This window comes from Apodemus sylvaticus, chromosome 17 (assembly GCF_947179515.1).
Source record: "Apodemus sylvaticus chromosome 17, mApoSyl1.1, whole genome shotgun sequence".
NCBI classification, from domain to species: domain Eukaryota; kingdom Metazoa; phylum Chordata; class Mammalia; order Rodentia; family Muridae; genus Apodemus; species Apodemus sylvaticus.
In genome coordinates, this window is record NC_067488.1 from 59174226 (window position 1) to 59197130 (window position 22905).

General features: G+C 36.8%; 1 protein-coding gene across 2 annotated transcripts in view; it reads right to left on the reverse strand.

Moving 5' to 3' along the window:
* Cpne8 (copine 8) overlaps positions 1–22905 on the reverse strand; it is a 178920-nt gene that overhangs the window by 66988 nt on the left and 89027 nt on the right. For both annotated transcript variants that reach the window (XM_052161280.1, XM_052161281.1), the window contains 4 exons: positions 22067–22130; positions 9958–10061; positions 6902–7006; positions 5484–5525 (listed from right to left, as the gene is read on the reverse strand). In XM_052161280.1, the coding sequence (XP_052017240.1) occupies positions 5484–5525; positions 6902–7006; positions 9958–10061; positions 22067–22130 (315 nt within the window). The remainder of the gene's footprint in view (positions 1–5483; positions 5526–6901; positions 7007–9957; positions 10062–22066; positions 22131–22905) is intronic.

The window sequence follows — 22905 nt, forward strand, 5'->3', positions numbered from 1 at the left end:
CCCATCAAAAGACATGGGTTACTTTAATCTGTTTATTGATTGCAGGAAACTCATCTTACCTTCAAGGACCTATCTTCAAGTGAAAGGATGGGGAAAGATTATCCTAAGAAAGGAGACCAGGCCACAAACACAAGCAGGTGCCATCATCTAACTATCTAACAATGTAGAATTTAAATTAATCAGAAGACATAAGGGACACTCTTCTAATCAAGAGAACAAATAACCAAAAAGATAATGTAATCCCAAATAGATATGCACCAAAATCTGGAACATACCATTTTATAAAAAGCATACTTCTAGACTTGAAGACACAGTGAACACTACTTAGCCACAGTAGGTGACTTCAGTTCCACCCTTTTTCCAGTAGATAGATCACTGGGACAAAAATAATAATAAACAGAGAAATAGTCATATTAAATGACATTATATATCCAACAGATCTAACTACAGGTATCTATGAATATTTCACACAAGCATCATTCTACTCTGAAGCCCACAGACGATTCTCCAAAACAGACCCCATACTGGGCACTAAACAAATCTCAGTAAGTACAAAAAAACGCTGAAATGACTCTAAGCATTCTATCTGACCAAAGGGAAACAAAGTTTGACACCAACAACAGAGGAGTCTCTAGAAATTACATAAAAATCACAGAGATTAAACGGCATACTGCAGGATAATGAATGGATCGAGAAAGTCAAAAGAAATGTTTACAGAATTCCTGAACAAGGAAGTCAGGGATGGCCAAGTTAATTATAGCTGAAGTTTCCCTAGAGATAAAACTCTAACATACCAAAGTCATTTGAGATAATGTCATATCAAGTGATGGAGAGAATGAGTTGATTACCAAACATCTGTGATGGCTGAATGCTCACAGAAGGTTATCAGCTGCTTTCAGATGTCCCTTTCAGCTGAGCAACTGACACAGCCACTAGACCCAAGCATGCAGAAGCACCTGACTAGCAAGTACTGTGTGAGCAGTCAGATAAAATACCCACCTGAACTCAGTGAGCCTGCCTTGAGCATGGACGACCGAGCAGAAAGAATGCATTAAGTAGGCTAATAAATGAAGAATTGGGTGAATCCAGGTGTATAAAAAGCATTCCTGTGGTTAATGACATTTCAACAGGGCCTGGACAGGAAACCTATGCATTAGCAGAGCATGCCTGCCCAGGTGGGCAAGACACTATAAAACTTCTGATAAGGCAAGGTAGACCGGGGCACTGTGTAGCTGAAAATGGCTGAAGACTTTGCTGACATATCTTAGAAGAGTACCCATAGGAAATGGTTAAGTCAGTTTCTGAACATTTTTATTAAAATCTAAAGACTCTGAAATCTTTAAAGGTAGACAGAAAGATTAAAAAGAAAATTTAGAAAAATTAAAATGTTTTACATAAATATTAGAGCCCTCCATTAAGTCACTATAACAAGTCAACTGTTTAACATGCAAGTGCTCATGACAGTTTATTACAAACCCAACTGAACGGATTTTTTTTTTCTTAACTCATTCAAATAAGTGAAGATGCTCAAGAATTAAAAATTGATTAAGGATCTAATGCACATATATTTAAAATAGCCCAGTCTTGAACATCATAATTGCAAATTAAAAGGTCAGGGGACTGAAAGCCACATGCTACATTTGTGGGGGAAAACCTAAGTAGATAGGATTAATAAAAAAAAAAATTAGATTTGCCTGAATAACATTGTTTGTAAAATTCCATTTATCAACATTAAAATAAAAATCACCAAGCTTTTGGCCTGCACGCACAGGGCAGTAGGATTAACTGCAAGCAAATAATGGGCTAATTTTAGGGGAAGATTAGAGACAGCAAGGAAATTGAAAATAGGAAGAGGTAGTCATGAACGGTTTTTAAAAGTGATCTAAATGAGGTTTCACATCTCATGGTAAGCACAGGAAAATTCTTAAGCCCTGGGATTAAGATGACACAGAATCCCAGAACCACAACCTTCAACAGGCTTACAAAACTCACCAAAGACCTGGCATCTGTGTCGCATTTCACAGAAAAATAAAGTTCAAGCTTACTTATAATAAACACCGTTATTTGACATGAGAGTGTTGGGTAGCATGCAGTGGCCAAAATGTCATTCATTGTCCCCTATTTAGCAGTCTGAAGCTGGGATGTAATGACTGGCATTTCACTGGCTCAGTCTTGTCATTAAATCATCAAGCCATGGAAGCAACTGCCTACCTTGTCACCTATTGCAATCAGCCGCACATCACAGCCTTGCGGATTTTATGCAGAACTATTCCATTAATGAATCCCAATTTTAAATCAAACCAAATTCAGCTGAGGTTACTTCTAAGAAATCGAGGCTTTTCAAGGACACGGTTGATAACAGTTATGACCCAGACAAGTGTGTTCCTTAGCATGTTAACTTTCACTTCAGTTTAAATATTCTTCCACATCCCTTAAAGGCATGACAGTTAAGAGACTAAAAGGAGCATCTAGGTGGTTTAACTTGTCAAAAATTGAAGACATCTGAGTTGATTCCTCCTAAGACGGTGACATAAGGCTAGTTCCTTCTCAGGCCATTGTCACTGTGCTTGAGTAAAAAGCCCAGATAATATTTCTTCTACTCTAGACTGGTTCAGGACAGGATATTCAATGTAAACTAGTAATTGCTGAGCAGTATAGTATAGTATTGCTGAGCATACCCACAAGGCTTTCCTCACAGAAGGAAACCCAGGTCACATGACTGCTTGAAGTACCCATTCTTGCTACATTATGACTACAGTCAACCACTGCTCCCTTATGAATAAAACACGTGGTCATGAGGAGCCAATTGGCCAAGAATCTTCCACATATTTTTTTTTTCCTTTGAGACAGGGTTTCTTTGTATAACCTTGGCTCTCCTAGAACTCACTATGTATAGACCAGGCTGGTCTCGAACCAGGAGATCCATCTGCTTCTGTCTCCAGATTGCTGGTATTAACTATGTGCACCATCACTGCTGACTTCCATTTAAATTTTCAATTGAAATGTTATCTCTTGACCAGTGGTTGTCAACCTTCTTAATGCTGCAATCATTTAATATTGTTCCTTATGTTTTGGTGGCCCCCAACTGCAAAATTACCTTTAATGATACTTCATAACTAAAATTTTGCTACTTTTATAAATCATAATGTAAATATCTGTGTTTCCTGATGGTCCTAGGTGACCCTTGTGAATGGGTGGTTTAGCCTCCAAAAGGCTATGACCCACAGGTTGAGAGCTGTTACTGTAATACTATATGCACTAACTAGTCTTGTATGCTTAAATATCCACACAGAGTAATACAGAGTTCTTCAGTTTGTTTGAATGTCATGGAGGAGATTATTAGTCTCAGGGTCTTAGAACTATGTAATCACTCTATTTCTAAGATATGTTCCATTTATTTATTTTTATTTTTAGATAGGATCTCATTAATTGACTAAGACTGGCTTTGAAATAACTGTATAACCCATATAGGCCTGGAACTTGGAATCTTCCTGCCTCGGCCTCCTGAGTATTGGGATTATGGAAATGGACACGGTGCCCACATGATATAATGTCTCTTACAGTTCACATCATATAGATGTCATCACAGCCAAAACAGTGCTATGCCATGAGGCATCCCCCAGCACATGATTCTACTAGTCACTTGAAACATGATGAGTCTGAACTGAGCTGTGTCATAAGCATAATAACACACATGTCAGATTTTAAAGATTGTGTTAAAAAGTACACTAGCTACCTTAACCATTGCTATATCATTCTGAATTAAAAGGTAGTATTGTATGTACCTAAGAGTGAACCACTGTTATTTTGTATACACCTAAGAGTGAATGGCTGTTACATTGTATACACCTAAGAGTTAACCACTGTTGCATTGTATATACCTAAGTGTGACCTACTGTTACAGTGTATACACCTAAGTGTGAACCACTGTTACATTGTATACACCTAAGAGTAAACCATTATTACACTGATGTGTTGGTTTACTTTTACTTTCTAATATTGCCAAAGAAAATTTGAAATTATCTCTGTGACTTGGATTAGTTTCATTGAACAATGCCAATCTAGACTGTTTGAAATAAAAATGATGATCCACTAGGCTGAGCATGATAACACAAACCTTTAATCTCTGTACTCAAGAGGTGTAGACAAGAAGATCTCTGAGTTTGAAGCCAGTAATGGTCTACATAGCAAATTCCCAGGTGAGCCAGAACTATATAGTGTCTCAAAACCAAATCCCCAAATCACTAGTAATCCTTTTATAAAAAGATTTATAAATAGTTCTGGATGTACAGGAAATGCAAAATGAGAGATACAGAATTTCATACATCAAAGATGGCAGAGAGGAAACATTACAATGTCCTTTATATCTTTACAGTGTATTGGAAAATGTGGATGTCATATTGGGAAACAGACAAACACATGTAGTACCCATGTTATACAGAACACAGGCTTTCAATTGGCATAACGATCAATTTTGGTGATTATTAAACTCTAAAGTTAACAACTGAGTTGTATTACCTGTATTATTTTATTTTTGAACCTACATGCTTTTCAAATCTCACTGTTTATTTAATTGGCCGTGTTACTGAGACTTTTCAAATTAATAATTTAGTTTACCTTTTTATAATTCATCCATAAATTGACTACTTAGTTAAAATCTAAGCAACTATTTCTTTCTGGGCACATGTGTGGTACAGAGCTATGTGTTAACATTTTATATCATGATGCTGTAATTTAAATGAAGGCAAAGATCTGTTGTCCTAGAACTATAAAGGAACCTACAAAAGATTGTAATCTCTTTGACCAATCTTTTTGCATATGTTCAGTTCCAAAGAATACTTAAGTATCTCCTTAAAGATTTTCCTGTCTTCTAACCTCATCACATTTTATATTCAGTCTTCTCAGGGTCAAATATTTCCTTTGGCTCTAAACCTGATCTCTCAAAAGCAATAGTTGACTGGGGATGTAGTGTAAAGGGGCTCATCATATGTAAAAGTCATGTTTTTACACATCATAAAATTTAGTGCTACCATCATAAAAGTGTGGTTTTAAATAATGTTTTAGATTTCATGGTGTGTGTGTGTGTGTGTGTATGTATGTGAGCACTCTTGCATGCGCATTCCCTTGGGTGGCATGTCAAACAGTTTATAGGATCATCAACAGAATCTCTGAGCTGGAGCAATGGAGATCCCTTCTCTATAGCAGTGAAAATAGATACTTGTATGTTGAACACATTGACAATGCATCAAGACCAAGCATGGAGCTGGTGCTATAAATGAAGAAACACTTTGTTTCAATCCCAAAGTTGAAGAAAATGCACTGCCTTTAAAATTACAAGTAAACTCACCAGTATGTTTTTTTTTTTAAAAAAACAAAATCATAAATCTTGGGGAGGGGCGGAAACACCTCAGAGTCATTTCCATGCATTCTGAGCAGGCATCACGAAGACTCAGGAACAGGGATGACACAGCACTAAGACTTACCTTCCGTCTCGGTCCCAGTCATACACTTCTACCTTGATTGTTCTGCCAGGAGAAAAGTACACATGTGAAAGTGGCTTAAATAGCATAATACAATCTGATAATACAATATGAGAATAAATATGATCTTAATGTACAAAATAAAACAGTCATTTAGTTCTTAGAGCATATATGCTTATACATTTCACAAAGTAAATTGAAGGTGGTTTAGCTAATTTTATCACTACAATTAAATTTACATGTAAAGTCAGTTTCAAGAATCTTTATTAATTCTTCAGAGTGTGGACAAAGCGTGTGGACAACATTGCTCCTTGGTGGAAGAGAGACCCACATCTCCCCTCTTGGAGACCGTTGTCTTGGCAAGTATTTCTCAAATTCACACAGATTAGAGTCACCTGCAGAGCGCATCATTTACTAGACCTCTTTCCAAAGCTTCTGGCTGAACAGGCCTCATTTAGGGCCTGGGAGCCTTAATTTCACAACATGACTAGACAGTGTTGATGTTCCTAATCAGAAAACATACAAGAATTGCTTTCTTATTGAAATAATGAACCAGTTAAATAAAGTTAGACTCATCCTTCACATATCATGGTTTAAAAGGGAACATGGTAACACACTGCTTAGAGTTCTTATTGGCATATTGGTTAATAGAATAAACCACCCTTGGGTCTGGTGGTGCAAGTGATGCTGAGTCAGAGAAATCAGGCATTCAGGGCCAGCCTGGGCTACATAGCAAGGCCCTGTTCTCAACACTACCTAAAAGACGATGTTTTATTTTTTTGTGCTAAATACAAATAGTAAGACTAGGAAATAGAACAGAGATTAAAATTTTATCTTTATATACTTCTAGTTTGAATTCTATAGAGGTTTTTATAAAATGAACCTACAATAAACATCCAGTAGAGAAAAACTTCAGTATTATAAATCATCAAGTATGTTGGAAGGATCACAGGTTGGATCTTGGTGACATGCCTTCTCTGTATTTCTGGGAAGGTTATTAGCACAATTACATCTTGTAATGGATTTAAGGGCATCTAAGGAGTGACAGTATTCTAGGCAATCAATGTCCTGCTCATAGTGGGCACCTATGTGCTGCACTTGAGCAAGATGGGCCACTGATGCATTGGAAACTTGGATCGTTGAGAGTTCATAACCATATTTAAACAGGAGGTTAAAAGTTAAACTAACATTTGATCTATTATTAGTACTTAACACATACTCATCTTGAAAACAAGTCTAATCAATCAAGTTTTAATTAGCTAAAATTATGTCTGTGGATGATCTCTAATCATTAAGGGTTAAAATCAAATTTAGTTAGGTGAAGATGTCACCTTCATAAAAATACAGTGCAAACTAGATATTAGTTCCATAGACCATGACCATTCCCCATGCTCAGTCTGATTATGCCGTAGCTATCTTACCTGTCATAATCCCCATTGCATAATGCTCTCACTGAGATCTTGAAGGCTTGCCACACAGGATTTAGAGTGTTCTTGACCACTTCTGTCTTGTGACAAATTGTAAAGCTGTAAAAATTTGCAAATTTAGCTAACAGGTTAGAACCCTCTATACTGGAGACAGTAATCAAAAGTCTTTTTTAGTATATAATTCTACTGAACATGTTATTTTGTGATTGGGTTACTTCACTCAGGATGATATTTTTTTTAGCTCCATCCATTTGCCTAAGAATTTCATGAATCCATTGTTTTTAATAGCTGAGTAGTACTCCATTGTGTAAATGTACCACATTTTTGTACCCGCCCCACACTCGTGTGCATGGGTGGTTATGATGCATTGGTATTTTTAGCCATTCCTCTCCATGGGCATAGTTAGTGGTGCATATTCCAGGCTTCTGTTGCCACATAATTTAATATACAGATAGGTTTACAAACTTGTAGGATTAGTTCTTTATAATATAAACAATGAGATAGGGCAGTATTTACCCCAGATTAATTTCTACAAATTCAACAAATACCAATGCTATTTTATAAAAACTTGAGGTATGCAATACTCATTGGCTTTTGCAAATTTGCTTAAGGTAAAGTTAAAATGTATGTTATAATCCTAGCATCACTAGATGTTGAATTAAACAGCTTCATACTAGGGATTTTCCACCCAAAAAAGTGACTTGTCTGTTCAAGGAGACATTCATAAGCCAGGAAGTGTTATTAATTTTTTAAATAATTATTATTATATGTAAATACACTGTAGCTGTCTTCAGACACACCAGAAAAGGACATTAGATCTCATTATGGATGGTTGTGAGCCACGATGTGGTTGCTGGGATTTGAACTCAGGACCTTTAGAAGATCAGTCTCTGCTCTTAACCACTGAGCCATCTCTCCAGCCCTGGAAATATTTTTTTGTTTAGTAATTATTCTCATTTATAGCACATTGTGTGTGGTTGTAGACATAGAACTCTCACTAGTTCAAATTCCACTGCCAGAGAAATGTGTATACTTCCTGAGCAGACTCCTAGTAGCCAGGAGCCTAGTCATGTAGATATAGGATTGTGTATTTGTGTATAGAATAGACAGAGTCATACAAAAACATTCCTAATAAATAGCCTGTCAGGATTCTTTAGCTAAAGCTCATTATCACACACACCACTTGGAAAGGAAAATTATTATCTAGATATAAACACAGAGTATAATGACATCAACAGGAAATTAAGAAAATAGAAATTTAGAATTATATACCAAACATGTTCCACTATGTTCATAGCAGCCTTATTTATAATAGCCAGAAGCTGGAAAGAACCCAGATGTCCCTCAACAGAGGAATGGATACAAAAAATGTGGTACATTTATACAATGGAGCACTATTCAGCTATTAAAAATAATGAATTCATGAAATTCTTAGGTAAATGGATGGAGCTAGAAAATATCATCCTGAGTGAGGTAACCTAGTCACAAAAGAGCACACATGATAGAATTATATATTAAAAAGATTTTAATTACTGTTTCCAGTATAGAGAGTTTTAACCTGTTAGCTAAATTTGCAAATTTAGAAGTAGATTCTCATTTCAATAACCATAAAAACAAAGAAAAAGATCTTGCACTGAAAAACAAATGAGAAAGTGAGCAGGATTTAAAATTACCTTTCACTGAACTCTTATAAAAACAATAACCACACATGTAAATGCTTTAATGTATTTATTAATGCATGCTTTGACCTAGATAGTAAACCAGTGTTCTATAAGTATCAATATGTGAAACTATGCCTGAAGTCAAATTTATCAATTTTAAGAATTAAGTTTTAATAATTTGGAAATTTAGAATGGTTTCACTTCTGAAAAATAGACTTCATTTTATTAAAAATATCATTTGTCTAAGCAGAACATATTTTTGTCACAAAAACATCATTAGATATGTGATAAGCTGAAATCTTAGGAGTATAAATTTCTTTACAAAAATAAGTATGAGAACTCTGGGAACACACAGTTCCATCAGAAGGACACAGACACTCGAACTGAAGAAGTTTTGTCTACCTGAGAACCTCTTCCTCGCCTAGGAATAACCATCAGTGTGCACAGCACTGACATCTTCAGCCATCTCAGTTATAAGCACAGCCACAGTGACATAAGTTGGAAGTTCATTTCCTTCATTTAGAGTGTCTAAGTAGTATTTTCTTGTTAGCTAATGCTTTATTATGCACTGCTACGATGAACAAAGATAACGTATAAAACAATATCAAAAGTAAATAACGGTTCAGCTCTCTCTCTCCAGAGACTTCCACATGAGTTTGTGTAGTAACTCATCTCTGTGAGGTAGATCATCCCATTTATAGATCAGCAAGCCGCATAGTACCAGAGCCATCTCAGCCCTGTGAGTGGATCGCCTCATTTATATAGCAGAAAGCTGTACATGTTGCCAGAGCCATTTAGTATCCCATGATTTATATCTTGGCAAGAGACCCTCAGGCATCTTCCTAGTTACTAAGTTTTCTCGTAATGTGGGCATTACAATATGCATCACAGGAATCAATAATCAAATGTAGATCCATGCACAGTGAACTCTGGACACATGCATCTAGTCGTGACTGGTAAGAGACCACACCAGACTGAAACACTTCACTGAGCTGTAGATTCTAGGAACTTCCCTGAGCTGTAGGTTCTAGGAATTTCACTGTAGGAGAGAAGGATGTGTGTCCTCCCCTCCCCCTTATCCAAAACAAATGGTTTCCACTTAGTTCAATAGAAAATACATTGGTTAATTCGGGTTTCTAAAACATACCACTGTTCTACACTGTTGAAAGAAAAGCAAACTTTTATAAAAAGCAAAGAGGAAGTGGAAAATAACTCATACATTAAACATAAAACATAAATGGCTATCAAATTAGTTTTGAAAAAGGAAATCACACCCATCTTTAAAATATCAAGTATTGTATTTGATTGACCACCTTGAAGATCTCTGACAGAAATAATGGCGCAAACATGAATCAGGCCAGCACTGAGTGGTGTAGGAGACACACTTACCTTCCATCCTCATTGCTTCGATAAAATACAAGGAAAGGATCTGACTTCCCAAAGAAATCCTTCTTATCCAATTTGTTTGCACAGAACTGCATCAAGACAGCATCCTGAAAACAGAATTAATAAAACAGCTCAAAATCTGGGAAAGGAACAGCTAGAAACAACAGATCACAAACAAGATTTGACAAGAAAACTCATTTGTTACTTGGATGCCAGTGGCCAAGTGTCGGGAGCTGAACTGGAGAGGCCATTACTTACTGAAGGACTATGAGGCATTCAGATGTCCTGGAAATTTCATTCAAATGCCAGACAACTAGTATTCAGAAAGCTGTACCTGCTCCTACCCATACCCAAATGACAATGAGCTAGATGACTCCAGGTTTTCAATGTCACACTGCAGAGTCTTCAGCCACATAATTACAATTCCTGATCACTTAGGACATGTCTAATGATCATCTATGACATGGGATTTGTTTAGTAAGCCTCAATTTCCATCTAGCTAGGCGACATTTGTTATAATAAATAAGCAGAGCACAATGTATGAAAATGACATTAAAATAATTTCTTTAGTGCTTGAATTCAAGAAAAACAAAGCATCTTTCTTTCAGTGTGCAACATAAATCATACAACTGCAACTATTCTAGGCTAGTCACGGCAAGTGATTTGTATATGCAAGCACTTAAAATGAGTAATCTCAAGGTACTTTATCTGACTATCATACCAAGTAAGTTAAACACCATCAAACTGAGCAGACTTGGGTATTTTATTTTAATGGTAGAAAAATATGTAGATTTTAAGATCCAAATCAATATTTTGAGGGCTTATATTTTTGTGCATGTGAACATCATACATGAGCACTATACATACATGCCTGCTCTTCTTCCCTTCTTCAACTTTTCCAGTATCCTACCCCTCTCTCCCCGAATCATGGTCTATTCTTTATTGTATATAAATGTATAAACAAATGTCCTTGCATGTTTACATGTATATACCTATACCTATATATCATTCACTGAGTCTATCTAGCATTACTCTTGCACATATGTCTGACCACTAGAAAATAGACAAAATATGTGGGAACTCAACCTGAGGAGAAAATGGCTCTCCTTTCCGCAGCTATTGAACACAGGTAGTTCACCTAGCTATAGGACCATGTGGAATTTCTACCTTACATGCTGGTGTATCAAATGGTGACGTCAGTATGATAGTCTTGTCCAGGCTACCATATTGTTGAAGTGCTGTGTTAGCACCTTTTCTGTAACATCTAAGGGAGACTATTTAGCAGCAGGTTAAATAGCAGGTTAAATTTGCAGAGCCTCAGGCTCTAAAAATATTTCCATCTACTCTTCTCCAATATCCCTTGATCTTAATTAAGCCTTGTAAGGGTTGTGGTATTGGTGAATCAGTTGGGTGGAGCACTTGTTCCCTGCGGTTGACCACTGGTGGATCTTTCTAATAGTCTCTGTCTATGGCCAAAGGAAGTGTCTTCATTGAGATTTAAGAGTTTCAGTTATCTGGAGGTTTAAGGATAAGTATTTAGAACCCAGCTAGAAATCATACTGGTTTAGAAAATGGCAGAAGAAAAATGAAAGAAGTAGGTTGTTTATGTTCTATGACCTCTCCAGTCATGAGTTGTCCAGGTTTATGTGATTGGAATTCCTTCCCATTGAACTGGCCTTGAGGGCAATTAGACAGCTATTGGTTACCCTAAGATAAAAATGCCACTGCTGTAACAGTGGGGACATTTTGCCTGTGTGTTATTGTTGTGGTTCCTAGGTTTACAGCTGGGTAGGATGATTGGTTTTCTCCTTTGGCAGCTTGATAAGCAGCTCTGACTACTATGAGAGCTAGTCTTCAGGAAGGAGACTTCTAGGACAGTTCCAGCTCAAATTCTCCAAGGCCTATGTCCAAAGTCTGTGGAGTCTTTCACCTTCATGTTCTGGGAGGCAACTGAGGACAATGACAATATCCTGTATTGTTTTGAGAGATTCTTCTACTCCCCCAACCAATAGCTTGAGGGGGGGGGTTGTTTTGTTTTGTTTTTGTTTTTTTCATTCCTAGCATTAGAGTTTGCTTTTGTAACAGTACCTGACACATAGGAATAGCACTATCACTCCATGTGGCTTAACAACATCAAACACAAATGCATATGTATACATGAATTTATATATATACAAGCTTATAAAATAAAATGATTCCCTATGGAATTTTTAAACACTCTTCGTGTTATTTCCCTCTGTCCTCCCTCAGCTCCTCCATTATTCTCCTCCTGTTCCCTAGTATAAGTCCTCATCTTTTTTACATTATGCTGTTTCTAGCACCTGTCTCCTACTATTCCCTCCTCTAGAGCTACACTTCGCCTTCCCTCCCTCTCATCCCATGCTCCTTTTCTATCACTTTGGCTTCATCGGATATTTCAGGTCACATAAGCACACCTGAAGATTTGAAGTGAGGATCTGCAAAGACAGAGCATCTTGTATTTGCCTTTCAGGGTCTGGGTTATCTGACTTGCTATTTTCCAGTAACACCCATTTACCTGAAAATTTAGTGATTTCATTTATATACATATTTTTTACAACTGAATATAGTTTTATTAGGCACATATATCATGTTTACATTATACACTGTGAATTGAGGGACAGGTGAGCTATTTCTATCTCCTAGTTATTGTGGACAGAGCAGCAATGAATATGACTGAGCACGTGTCTATGGAGTAGACTACCAAGCCCTTTAGGTTTATGACAAGGAGTGGTGTAGCTAACTCACAGGGTAGTTCTGCCTTTAGGGTATGGCTTAAGTTTTCCTAGCATTATCAATAGTACTGGCAATTTTACCTTAACTTGACATAAACTAAATTCATTGAGAGAAGGGAACTTCAATTAGAAGATTCCTCAAAAAGATCATGCAGTTAGGGAAGCCTGTAGAGTATTTTGTTAATCAGTTATTGATCGGGGAAAGCACATCCCATTTGTGGGTGGTGCCATTGCTGGGCTGATGTTGTTTATGGATTCTGTAAGAAAACATGCTGAGCAAGCCAAAGGGAGCAAACCAGTAAGCAGCACTCCTCCATGACTTCTGTATCAGCTCCTGCTCCAGGTGCCTGCCATGCCCAAGCTCCTGTTTTTGACATCCTTTGATGATGGCCAACAATGTAGAAGTATGACCTGAGCAAACCCTTTCCTCCTCAACTTGCTCTTGACCATGGTGTTTCATCCTAGGCATAGTAACTCTTAACCAAGATATCAGTGTTTCAGGTTTCTCAGACAGGCCTTTTAAGCACTTGGGTTGATCTGTTGTTGAGATATAGCTTTAATGTAATTTTTCTCAATTTTTGCTATTGTTGCCAAATATGAGATGGCTGTAGTTATAGGCACTCATGTTTGGGTCTTGTGTTTTGTTCCGTTGATCTACATGTTTATTTTGTGAAAATGCCATTTACTTTATTACTATCTGTAATGCAGCTTGAAATATGGTGTGGTAATGCCCCAGCGTGGTTCTTTTGGCTCAGAATTGCTTTCACTATGTGGAGTGTCTTGTGCTCCCATATGGACTTGAGGATCTTTTTTGTTTCTATTTATGTGGAGAATGTCCTGAGAATTTTGATTGGGATTGCACTGAATCTATAAAATGCTTTTGGTAGTATTGTTTAAGAAGATGCAAAAACATTATTTCAAATTTCTAAAAATTTATTTTCTATCTCAGTTTGTGTTTATTTTTGAAAAACACCCTGGGCTGATGAGTAGAATGTATATTATTCAGTGTTTGGGCAAAATATTCTGTAGATTTCTGTTGTATATACTGAATGAATGATGCCACCTCATTCTCAACATTTCTGTTTATTTTTATCTAGATAGCCTTCCTGGGACATTGGAAGTTGAGTATTGAGATCACATACTAACACTTTCTTGATGTCTACAAGTACCTTTTTATGAAGCTGAATATGCCTGATTTCAGTCCATATATATTTAGTATTATCATGTTTCTTGGTTAATTGGGCCCTTCATCACAATGAGGTGATAGTCTTGGTTTCTATAAGAGAGCAGAATGAGCAAGCCAGGAGAAACAAGCCAGTAAAAAACATCTCTCCATGGCCTCTGCATCAGCTCCTGCTTCCTGACCTGCTTGAGTTCCAGTCTTGACTTCCTTTGGTGATGAACAGCTGTGTGGAAGTGTAAGCTGAATAAATCCTTTCTCCCCAACTTGCTTCTTTGTCATGATGTTTTGTGCAGGAATAGAAACCCTGACTAAGACAGATAGTAAGATCCACTTGTTTCAGTACCACTTCACATCTTTTCTTTCTTGTTGTGCCTATCCTTGAAGTTATTTTGTGTATTTTTTCATATTCCTTTGCTTAAGTGATCCAATTTCTCTACTTTATCTTCAAGTCTTAATAGGGGAGGCACTATTTCTATAAACAATTTGTTTGTTCTATTAGACTATAGCCACATGGATCGAATGCACTGGAAAATCTACCGAGAGACATTGGGAGAGCAGAGCCATTGCTTTACATTTTATGCTTTGGTGACAGGCAGCAGGTCTGATGCTGCAAATATGACTGATTTTGCTATTTTTATTAGAATGTTGATGACAAATATGATGTCACTGAAGGAATGAGTCTTTTTAATATTGTTAGAAAGACACAACTAAGTAAAATGAATTACAAAAAGTAGTAAATAATGTTAAAGCAATTTATTTTTCCATAGTCAATATATCTGGTATAGTTACTGATGCTGCTCCAGTGACAGCACATAAAAAAGTAGAGCTTGTAAGACTGATAGAAGACAATGCAATGGCTGCACAAAACCCAAGATGAACTGAACATTATTGCAGAGTACATCAAGAACTTTTGTGCAGAAAAAAATCTTAAAGATGCCCAGAATCATAAATCATCATCAACCCTGTGAATTTCCTAAGACCCCAAGTGATTAAACTGTCATCGATTCCAGAAATTCTTTGACAATTATCACATCATATACTTGGGAGCTGTAAGACGTCTAGGTAAGGACCAAATGTGGATGATATTTTAAGATTTATGATGTGTTACCAAATCATTTGAGTTTCAAAAAGAAAAATTCATTTTATTACCAGAACTTGACAATGAAATCCAGCTTAAAGCAGCTTGCAGTTTCAGTAGAATAACCATTTATTTGAGTTAAACATGAGTCTCTTCAAGATGAAAACTAACTTGCTGAAGAAAAGTTTCACATCCTAATAGTGTATGCATGAGAATGAAATTATGACAAGCTTTGGTTGAGGCAAGCAATCTTAGGCATTTCAGGATGTTGACTAAACACTACCCTACGAACAGTGGAAGAGATGTTGCCTTGACTGATCTTCTTAGCTTCTAGCTTCCCCTTCCAGGCTACCTTTTTTCCTTTGTGTCGGCTGTCAACACCTAGAAGCACTTTCTACCAGGTTTTCCAGTGGCCACACTAGGCTGGGACTTGGATAATATTTACCATTCTTCCAGTCCTTCATTACTGTCTTTCCAGTCTCACCCTCAGCCTTGTAGCTTTCAGGCAGGTGTCCCTCCTCACACCCTACCTCCATACCCTAGGGATGTCGCCTCTTGGTACAAATACAACTTAGCTATTTCCTGGTGATCCTCTCAGCCTTCCCTTGCAGCCATATTTATTTGGTGGTTTCAACCACCAATACCCAGAAACACATTTTTCTCAGGACCCACAGAGGCCACAGTGGGCTGGGACTTGGGCAGGTGATTTTTACCTTCCTTTGGTTTCTCCATTACCATCTCAACAGACTTAATCTTAATTCCCATAGCAACCTGATTCAGGGGGCCCTTCTACCCAAACTCCATGAGTCTCCAGCTCTTGCTATATACCTAGGATCTCCATGGCCCTTTCACTCCTGTCTCACTAAATTTATTCCTTATCCTATCACACCCTACATACAGGAGTCCCTCCTCCCTGGGGACTCTGGAACTTGGTGTGTGGAAACATTACCCCTACTTAGCTCATACCCATAACCAATCTCACCTGTTCCTCCTAGCCCATTTCCATTCCTTTCTGCCATCTGCAGACCTACATAAGTGGTCGTTATAGAGACCCCACAGCCTCTATACTTGCCTAGGATTCAGAAAAGGCATCAAGAACCAAGAATTGGAATACCCACCCAATCAGACAAGACCATATATAAACACCTGGAAACAACTCAATAGTTAAAACACCAGAAGCCTAGACTATGATACAAACACACATACATGAACAGGAAAAACAACATGCCTCACCAGAACTGACACCCTATTACAGTCACCATGAGAAATGCATCATCAGTGAATCACAAGAAAAGAACTTCAAATTAAGATATGTCCAAGGACCTTAACAAGGATATGAATTAATTACTTACTAAAGTCCATAAAAACAAACAAACAAAAAAAACAAAACAGTTGAATGAAAAACTAACACACTTTGATGCATGAAGTAGAATTTAACAAAGAAATAGAATCATGAAAAAAAACTGAAACTGAAAAAAGAAAGAAAGAAAATGAAGTCACACAAAACACCTGGAAATAAGCTCTGTCCACAGACTACAAGACATGGGAGAAATGACCTCATATGTTGACAACAGATCAGAAGAAATGGATACCTCAGTCAAAAAAAAAAGTGTTAAATATAAAATTATCCAGGCACAAAAAAACTCAGGAAATCTATCTAGGGCACTAAGGAAAGGCCACATTTATAAGAAATAAAAAAACAAGAGAAATGAGAAGAAACTCAGGTCAAATGCACAGAAAAATATTTTCAACAAAATCATAGCATAAAAGATTTCCAACCCAAGGAAAACAGTGGCTATCAAGGTACAAGAAGCAGACAGAATACCAAATAGATTGGACCAGAAAAGGAAATTTCCCCAAACACATAATAATCAAACCACTATCATACAGATCAAAGAAAAGCTTTTAAAAGCTGCAAGCTTAATTGACCTGAAGGCAGGTCAATTAAGATAACAGTTTCTGAGTGGAGACTCTGAAAACCAGAATGACCAGGATGGATCTTCTACAAACTTTGGGAGATGAAAAATGTCATACCAGATTACTATATTTACCAAAACTATTGGTCACAATAAATGGAGAAATATAAACATTACACACCAAATTTGAGCAATGCCTGTTTACCAATAGGGCTCTGCTGAAAATACTCAAAGCAAAATTTCATTGTGAAGAGGTTATTGCACTCAAGAAGATGTTAAAAATAAATAATCCCAGAGTACTAAAACAAAAGAGAAAATTCATAAAAATAAATTAACAGGAATCAATAAACACTGCTCTCTGATAACTCTCAATATTGACAGTTTCAATACCTCATTAAAAAAATATACAGACCAACACATTGAATTGAAAAATCTATCTTCCTGCTACATCAAGGAAATATATCTTATAATCAAGGATAGCAATCACATCAGAGTGAAAGAATGGAAAGGATACTCCAAGATAATTGACCCAAGAAACAAGCAGGTATAGTCATTTTAACATTTGAGAAAGTAAACTTACAACCAAAACATATCCAAAGGAGAACAAAAGAGATGGGGAAGGACACTGCATCTCATCAAAGGAAAATCACAAGGATATTGGGATCCTAAACATCTAAGCACCAAGCACAAGAATACTCAAGTCCATAAAAGAAACATCACTACAGCTAAAATCACATATGGCCCCTTCACACAATCAGTGAGTGATTTACACACCTTGCTCTTGCCAATAGACAGGTCATCCAGAGAGAAACCAAATGTTGGAACTATATGATGTTGTAAATCACATGGAATCAGCAGATATTTACAGAACATTCCATCCAAACAAAAGAATTTACCTTCTTCTTAGCACCTCATTGAACTGTCTCCAAAATTTCCCATGTACACAGGACCAGAACAAGTCTCAAAAGAAACAAGAAAACTAAATAACACCCTACAACCTATCTGACCACCAGGAATTATATCTTAATATCAAGAACAGAAACACCAGAAAGCTTACAAATTCGTAGAAACTGAACAACTCACTGCCGAATAAAACAATAGACCAAACAAAAATCAAGAAAATTCAGAACATTTTAGAATTGAAAACACAGCCTACCCAAACCTATGGGACATGATTAAGGCAGTTCGAAGAGACAAGTTCATAGCACTCAGTGCTTATGTTAAAAAAAAAATTGGGAAGATCTCATTTTAGTAATTTAGTAGCACATCTGAAAGCTCTAGAACGATAAGAAGACGTAACACCACAAAAACATGGATGGCAAACTAGGGGCTGAAATCAATTTACTAGAAACAAAATAAGCAAACAAACTAAACTAAAAAATACAAAGAATCAATAAAGAATTGGTTCTTTGAGAAAACAACAAAATTGACAAACCCTTAGTCAAATTAACTAAAAGACACAGAGAGAAGATCCAACTTAGTCAAATTAAGTAAAAGACACAAAGAGAAGATCCAAGTGAGTAAAATCAAAGAATCTCTTAAAAATGACAAGACACTAAGGAAATACAGAGGATCATTAGGACATTTTAAAATCTGTACTTGACCCAATTGGAAAACCAAAGAGAGACAGATGAAGTTCTTGATGTACACAACTTGTCATATTTAATCATATTTAAACAGATCATAAACACTAGTGAAATTTAAAGTAATTTCCATTAAAAGTCTCTCAACACCCCCCACCAAAAAAAAAAAAAAAAAAATCCAGTGCCAGGTGAATTCAGTGAAGAATTTTACCAGACCTTCAAATAAGAATTCATCTCAATAGTGCTCAACTCATTTCACAAAACATAAACTGATAGAACATATCCTAATTTTTTTTTATGAAGCCACTATTAGCCTGGCATCTAAATCACTCAAAAAACCGAACCAAAAAAGAAAGAAAAAGAGAAAGAGAAAGAAAGAAGAAAAGGAAATTATAAACTTGTATCTATAACGGACATAGGCAATAGTTGCAAAGCAAATCCAAGAACATGTCAAAAAGATTGTTTACCAGGAAGAAATTGGCTAAATTCCAGAGATGATTCAATATATGTAAATCATTAGACATCATCCTATAATCTGCCACACAAATAGACTGAAAGACAAAAGTCACTGGACACTAAATTTACAGAAGAAAATTAAAAAAAAAACTCTGAAAAAGATCCACCATCCCTTCTTAATAAAAACCCTGACAGGACTATGATGCAAGGAGCATACCTCACCCTGATAAAGGCAGCTTACACCAAGCCCACAGCCAACATCAACCTAAAACAGAAGAAACTCTTGAGGAATGTTCACCAAAACCAGGAGAAAAGAATGCCCACTCTCTCCACACCTCCTTAACATTGAAACCTTAGCCAGAGCCATAACACAACTAATGTAGATCAAAGGGACTCCAATAATAAAGAAAGAAGTAAAAGTATTTTTACAAGCAGATGATTTGATAGCATACATAAGTGACCCTGAGAATTCCACTGGGAAACTCCTACAGCTGATAAATATTTTCATCAAAGAAGCAGTGCCTTTCCCAATCATCTCAAAAGTAAAAAATATTTTGGGATAGATAATTCTAACCAAGCAAGTTAATGACCCACATTAAGAAAAAAAAAAAAAAAACCTTAAGATTAAAAAAAAAAAACAAAAGTGAAGCCATTAGACTGTCCATGCTCAAGGATCATTGGGAAAATGACCATCCTAAGAAAAGCAAATACAACTATGTAACTTCCTTCAAAATTCCAACACAATTCTTCTCAGAAATTGAAAGGACTACTTTTAGTTTCATATGAAAACACACACACACACACACACACACACACACACAAATAAATAATAAATAAGCAAGCAAGCATGCAAACAAACAAACAAATAAAATCAATCCCAGGATATCTAACACAATCCTAAAAGATTAAAACCAAAGAAAAAATCCTGCTAGAAGTAGTACTATCCAGATTTTAAATGAGAGTACAGAGTTATCCTCAAAAATAACAGATATCCTCAAAGGGAGGGAAAAACCCAGATGTGTGGATCAGTGGACTTATGATCCATCTAGAAATTCACAAGTCTATGGACACTTGATATTTGATAAAGAAGCCAGAAATACATCCTGGATTAAAAAGAGCATCTTCAAAAATGGTGTGAAGAATCTGGATGATAGACTTTATGAGAAGGCAAACAGATCCATACTCAACAACCTGCACAACACTCAGTTCTAAGTGCATCAGATCAGAGACTTCTATGGAAGGCTAGATACCTTGAATCTGACACAAGGGAAAGTGGAGAACATAGATGTAATCTATATGTCCAAGAAACAACTAAGGAGTGTTCAATACCATCAAGAAAACACAAATTAAAGCTACCTTGAGACTTTACCTTATCTTGTTCAGAATGGTCAAGATTTAAAAAAAAAAAAAAAGACACAACAAATGGCAAGGATGTGGGGAAAGGGTGGCATTTATTCATGATAGGGTGATGCCAACTTTTATATACGATGAGAAAATCGGTGTGGTAGGACCTCAGGAATCTGGGAAAGGATGTCTGTCAAGATCTAGCTATACTACTATTTGGAGAATAAGCAAAAAGATTTATATCCCACTACAGAGACACTTGGTCATCCATTGCTGCTCTATTCATAACAGACAGAAATTGGAAACAGCCTAGATATCCATCAACTGATGCATGGATTATGAAAACATCATTCATATATATATATATATATATATATATATATATATATATATATATATATCTATATATCATCATTACACACACACACACAAGGATGTTATTCAGCTATTGAAAATAAAATTATGAAATGTTCAGGTAAATGGATGGAGCCAGAAAATATCATCCTAACAAAAGTAACACAGATACAAAACTAAAATTATTGCATGTTTAGCTTCTAAAACCTTAATATGTTTGCTACAGTTAGTATAACCACTGACGTTAGGTACATATTAAGGGGTGAGAAGGGATCTCCTGTGGAAGGAGAAATAGAATATATATTTATGAAGAGAGAGGCAAGAAACTGGAGTAGATAGATTTAGAAGGGGATGGAAGAGGGGGATAAGGGAAGGGACATAGAGAGAAACATCTAATGCTAAAGACTCCTTGAGGGGGGTCACATGGAAACCTGCTCCTAAAGAAACTTCCTAACACATGCATGTATATGAAAGAAACACAAGCAGAATCGCCAAAGAATGGGAGAGACAATGCCCAAACTTGACATCTTATGTCACCAAATGAAACTTCCCATGTCAGGAATGAGTTACAACTAATTTCATTGTTTGCCAAAAAGGCTCCCTGGAAACTCTCAAACATCACAGGCTACTTCCGAGGCTATTGGTTGCTCTCCAGATATGGACGATAAGCTCTATCACTGAAGACAACATTTGAACATGGAGAAATTGAGTGGCTGCCAAACTAGAGGTTTCACCCCTACTGATTAGCATTCTCAATACTGGACGGTACTTTGTATGTTACCAGATGAGAAAGGTAACCTAACCGTCAACCCAGCTACAAACCCTGTGATATACAACAGTGACCTGCCTGTGAGATATGCTAAGTCAATAGTGGCACAAATGTTGTGGGTGTAACCAACCACTCTGATTGGATTTAAGGCCCATTCATCTATAACCCATCCCAGACACTTCTGGAGTAGACAAGAACCTGAGCCTCTGGTGGTACAAATCTACGAGCACACAGTTGTCTGGACAGAACAGGCCAACTTCACCTATGAACTCACATTAGCTGTGACAGCGCGATCAAGACTGATACAAGCTCAAGCCAGAGAAATCCCAGCTTAGACAGGAAATAGGCACAAAGTCTCACCCCTAGCTGAGGAGCTATGGGTAATGCATAACTGCTGGGTTGGGGACAGTCACTTATCTTCAACAGGATGACTGCTGGTAGGACCCCTCCAGTGGCTGACCACACGACTCAAAGTATAAGGACAGCACAGATTGGCCTGGATGCCTCTTTTTGGATTTGTTTTAATTTTTAAAGTGGAGATAAAATTGGATGTCTAAAGAAAGGAGTATGGAATTGAGGAAGGGAGTGTGATCAAAGTACATTATATGAAATTCTCCAAAACCAGTAAAACAGTTGTAAATAAAAATAATTTTAAACAAAGAAAACGCTTGCTTACCCTGCAGCAGTTTAGCTCCTCCGCCGTTAGGATGATTGTTCCACATTTCCTGCCTGGGATTCCTCTACAACAATAAGATCAGAGTTAGTCCGTTTAGATTTATATTAAGGAATTATATTGATTAATACAGCTTTATTTCCTATAATCATATAAAGAGCCTGCTACTATCACTGAGTTCTTCCCTAACAGTACATTGCCAGCCTCCCCTTTAGTTTGTCCTTGGACCCATATTTCCTAATTCAGACAATGTCTTAACATCCCAGGCAACATCTCGGGCCTCTGAGAATCAGATTCCTCTTGTGGTCAACATACAAGTAACATAATATAACATGACAAAGCTTTCTCTTTCCACGTTTATGCATCCATACAAAAGAAGCCCTGGTTCCCAGGAACTCCCCCCATTCATCAAATGCTTATTCATTGCCCTGTCCCACCTGCTCATACAGTGTGTCCCTTTAAACTTCATTGAAGTTCCCTATATTTCACTGATTGCAGGACTGTCCTGAATCTGTTATGTACTATTAAAGACTGAACCATAAGAATTAGCATATAATCATCCCTATATAGTTTGAAAAAACAGTTTTTACACTTTTTCTTTCAAAGTGGTAAGTTTGATCAGAGCAAAACTGAACGCAAAGTTCTTGTCAACCCACAGTTTGAGAGCTCTGTGTACCAGGTACTCAATATATTTAATCAAGGATAAAATACAAAAGCTAATTCAGCAAAATAAAATCTCCACTCAAACTGTTTCTCTACAGTTCTGTTTTATTTATGCTCACATACTTTTAAAGACACCACGAACAATGCCAACTAGAAACACATGGGATGTGTAGGTGTCT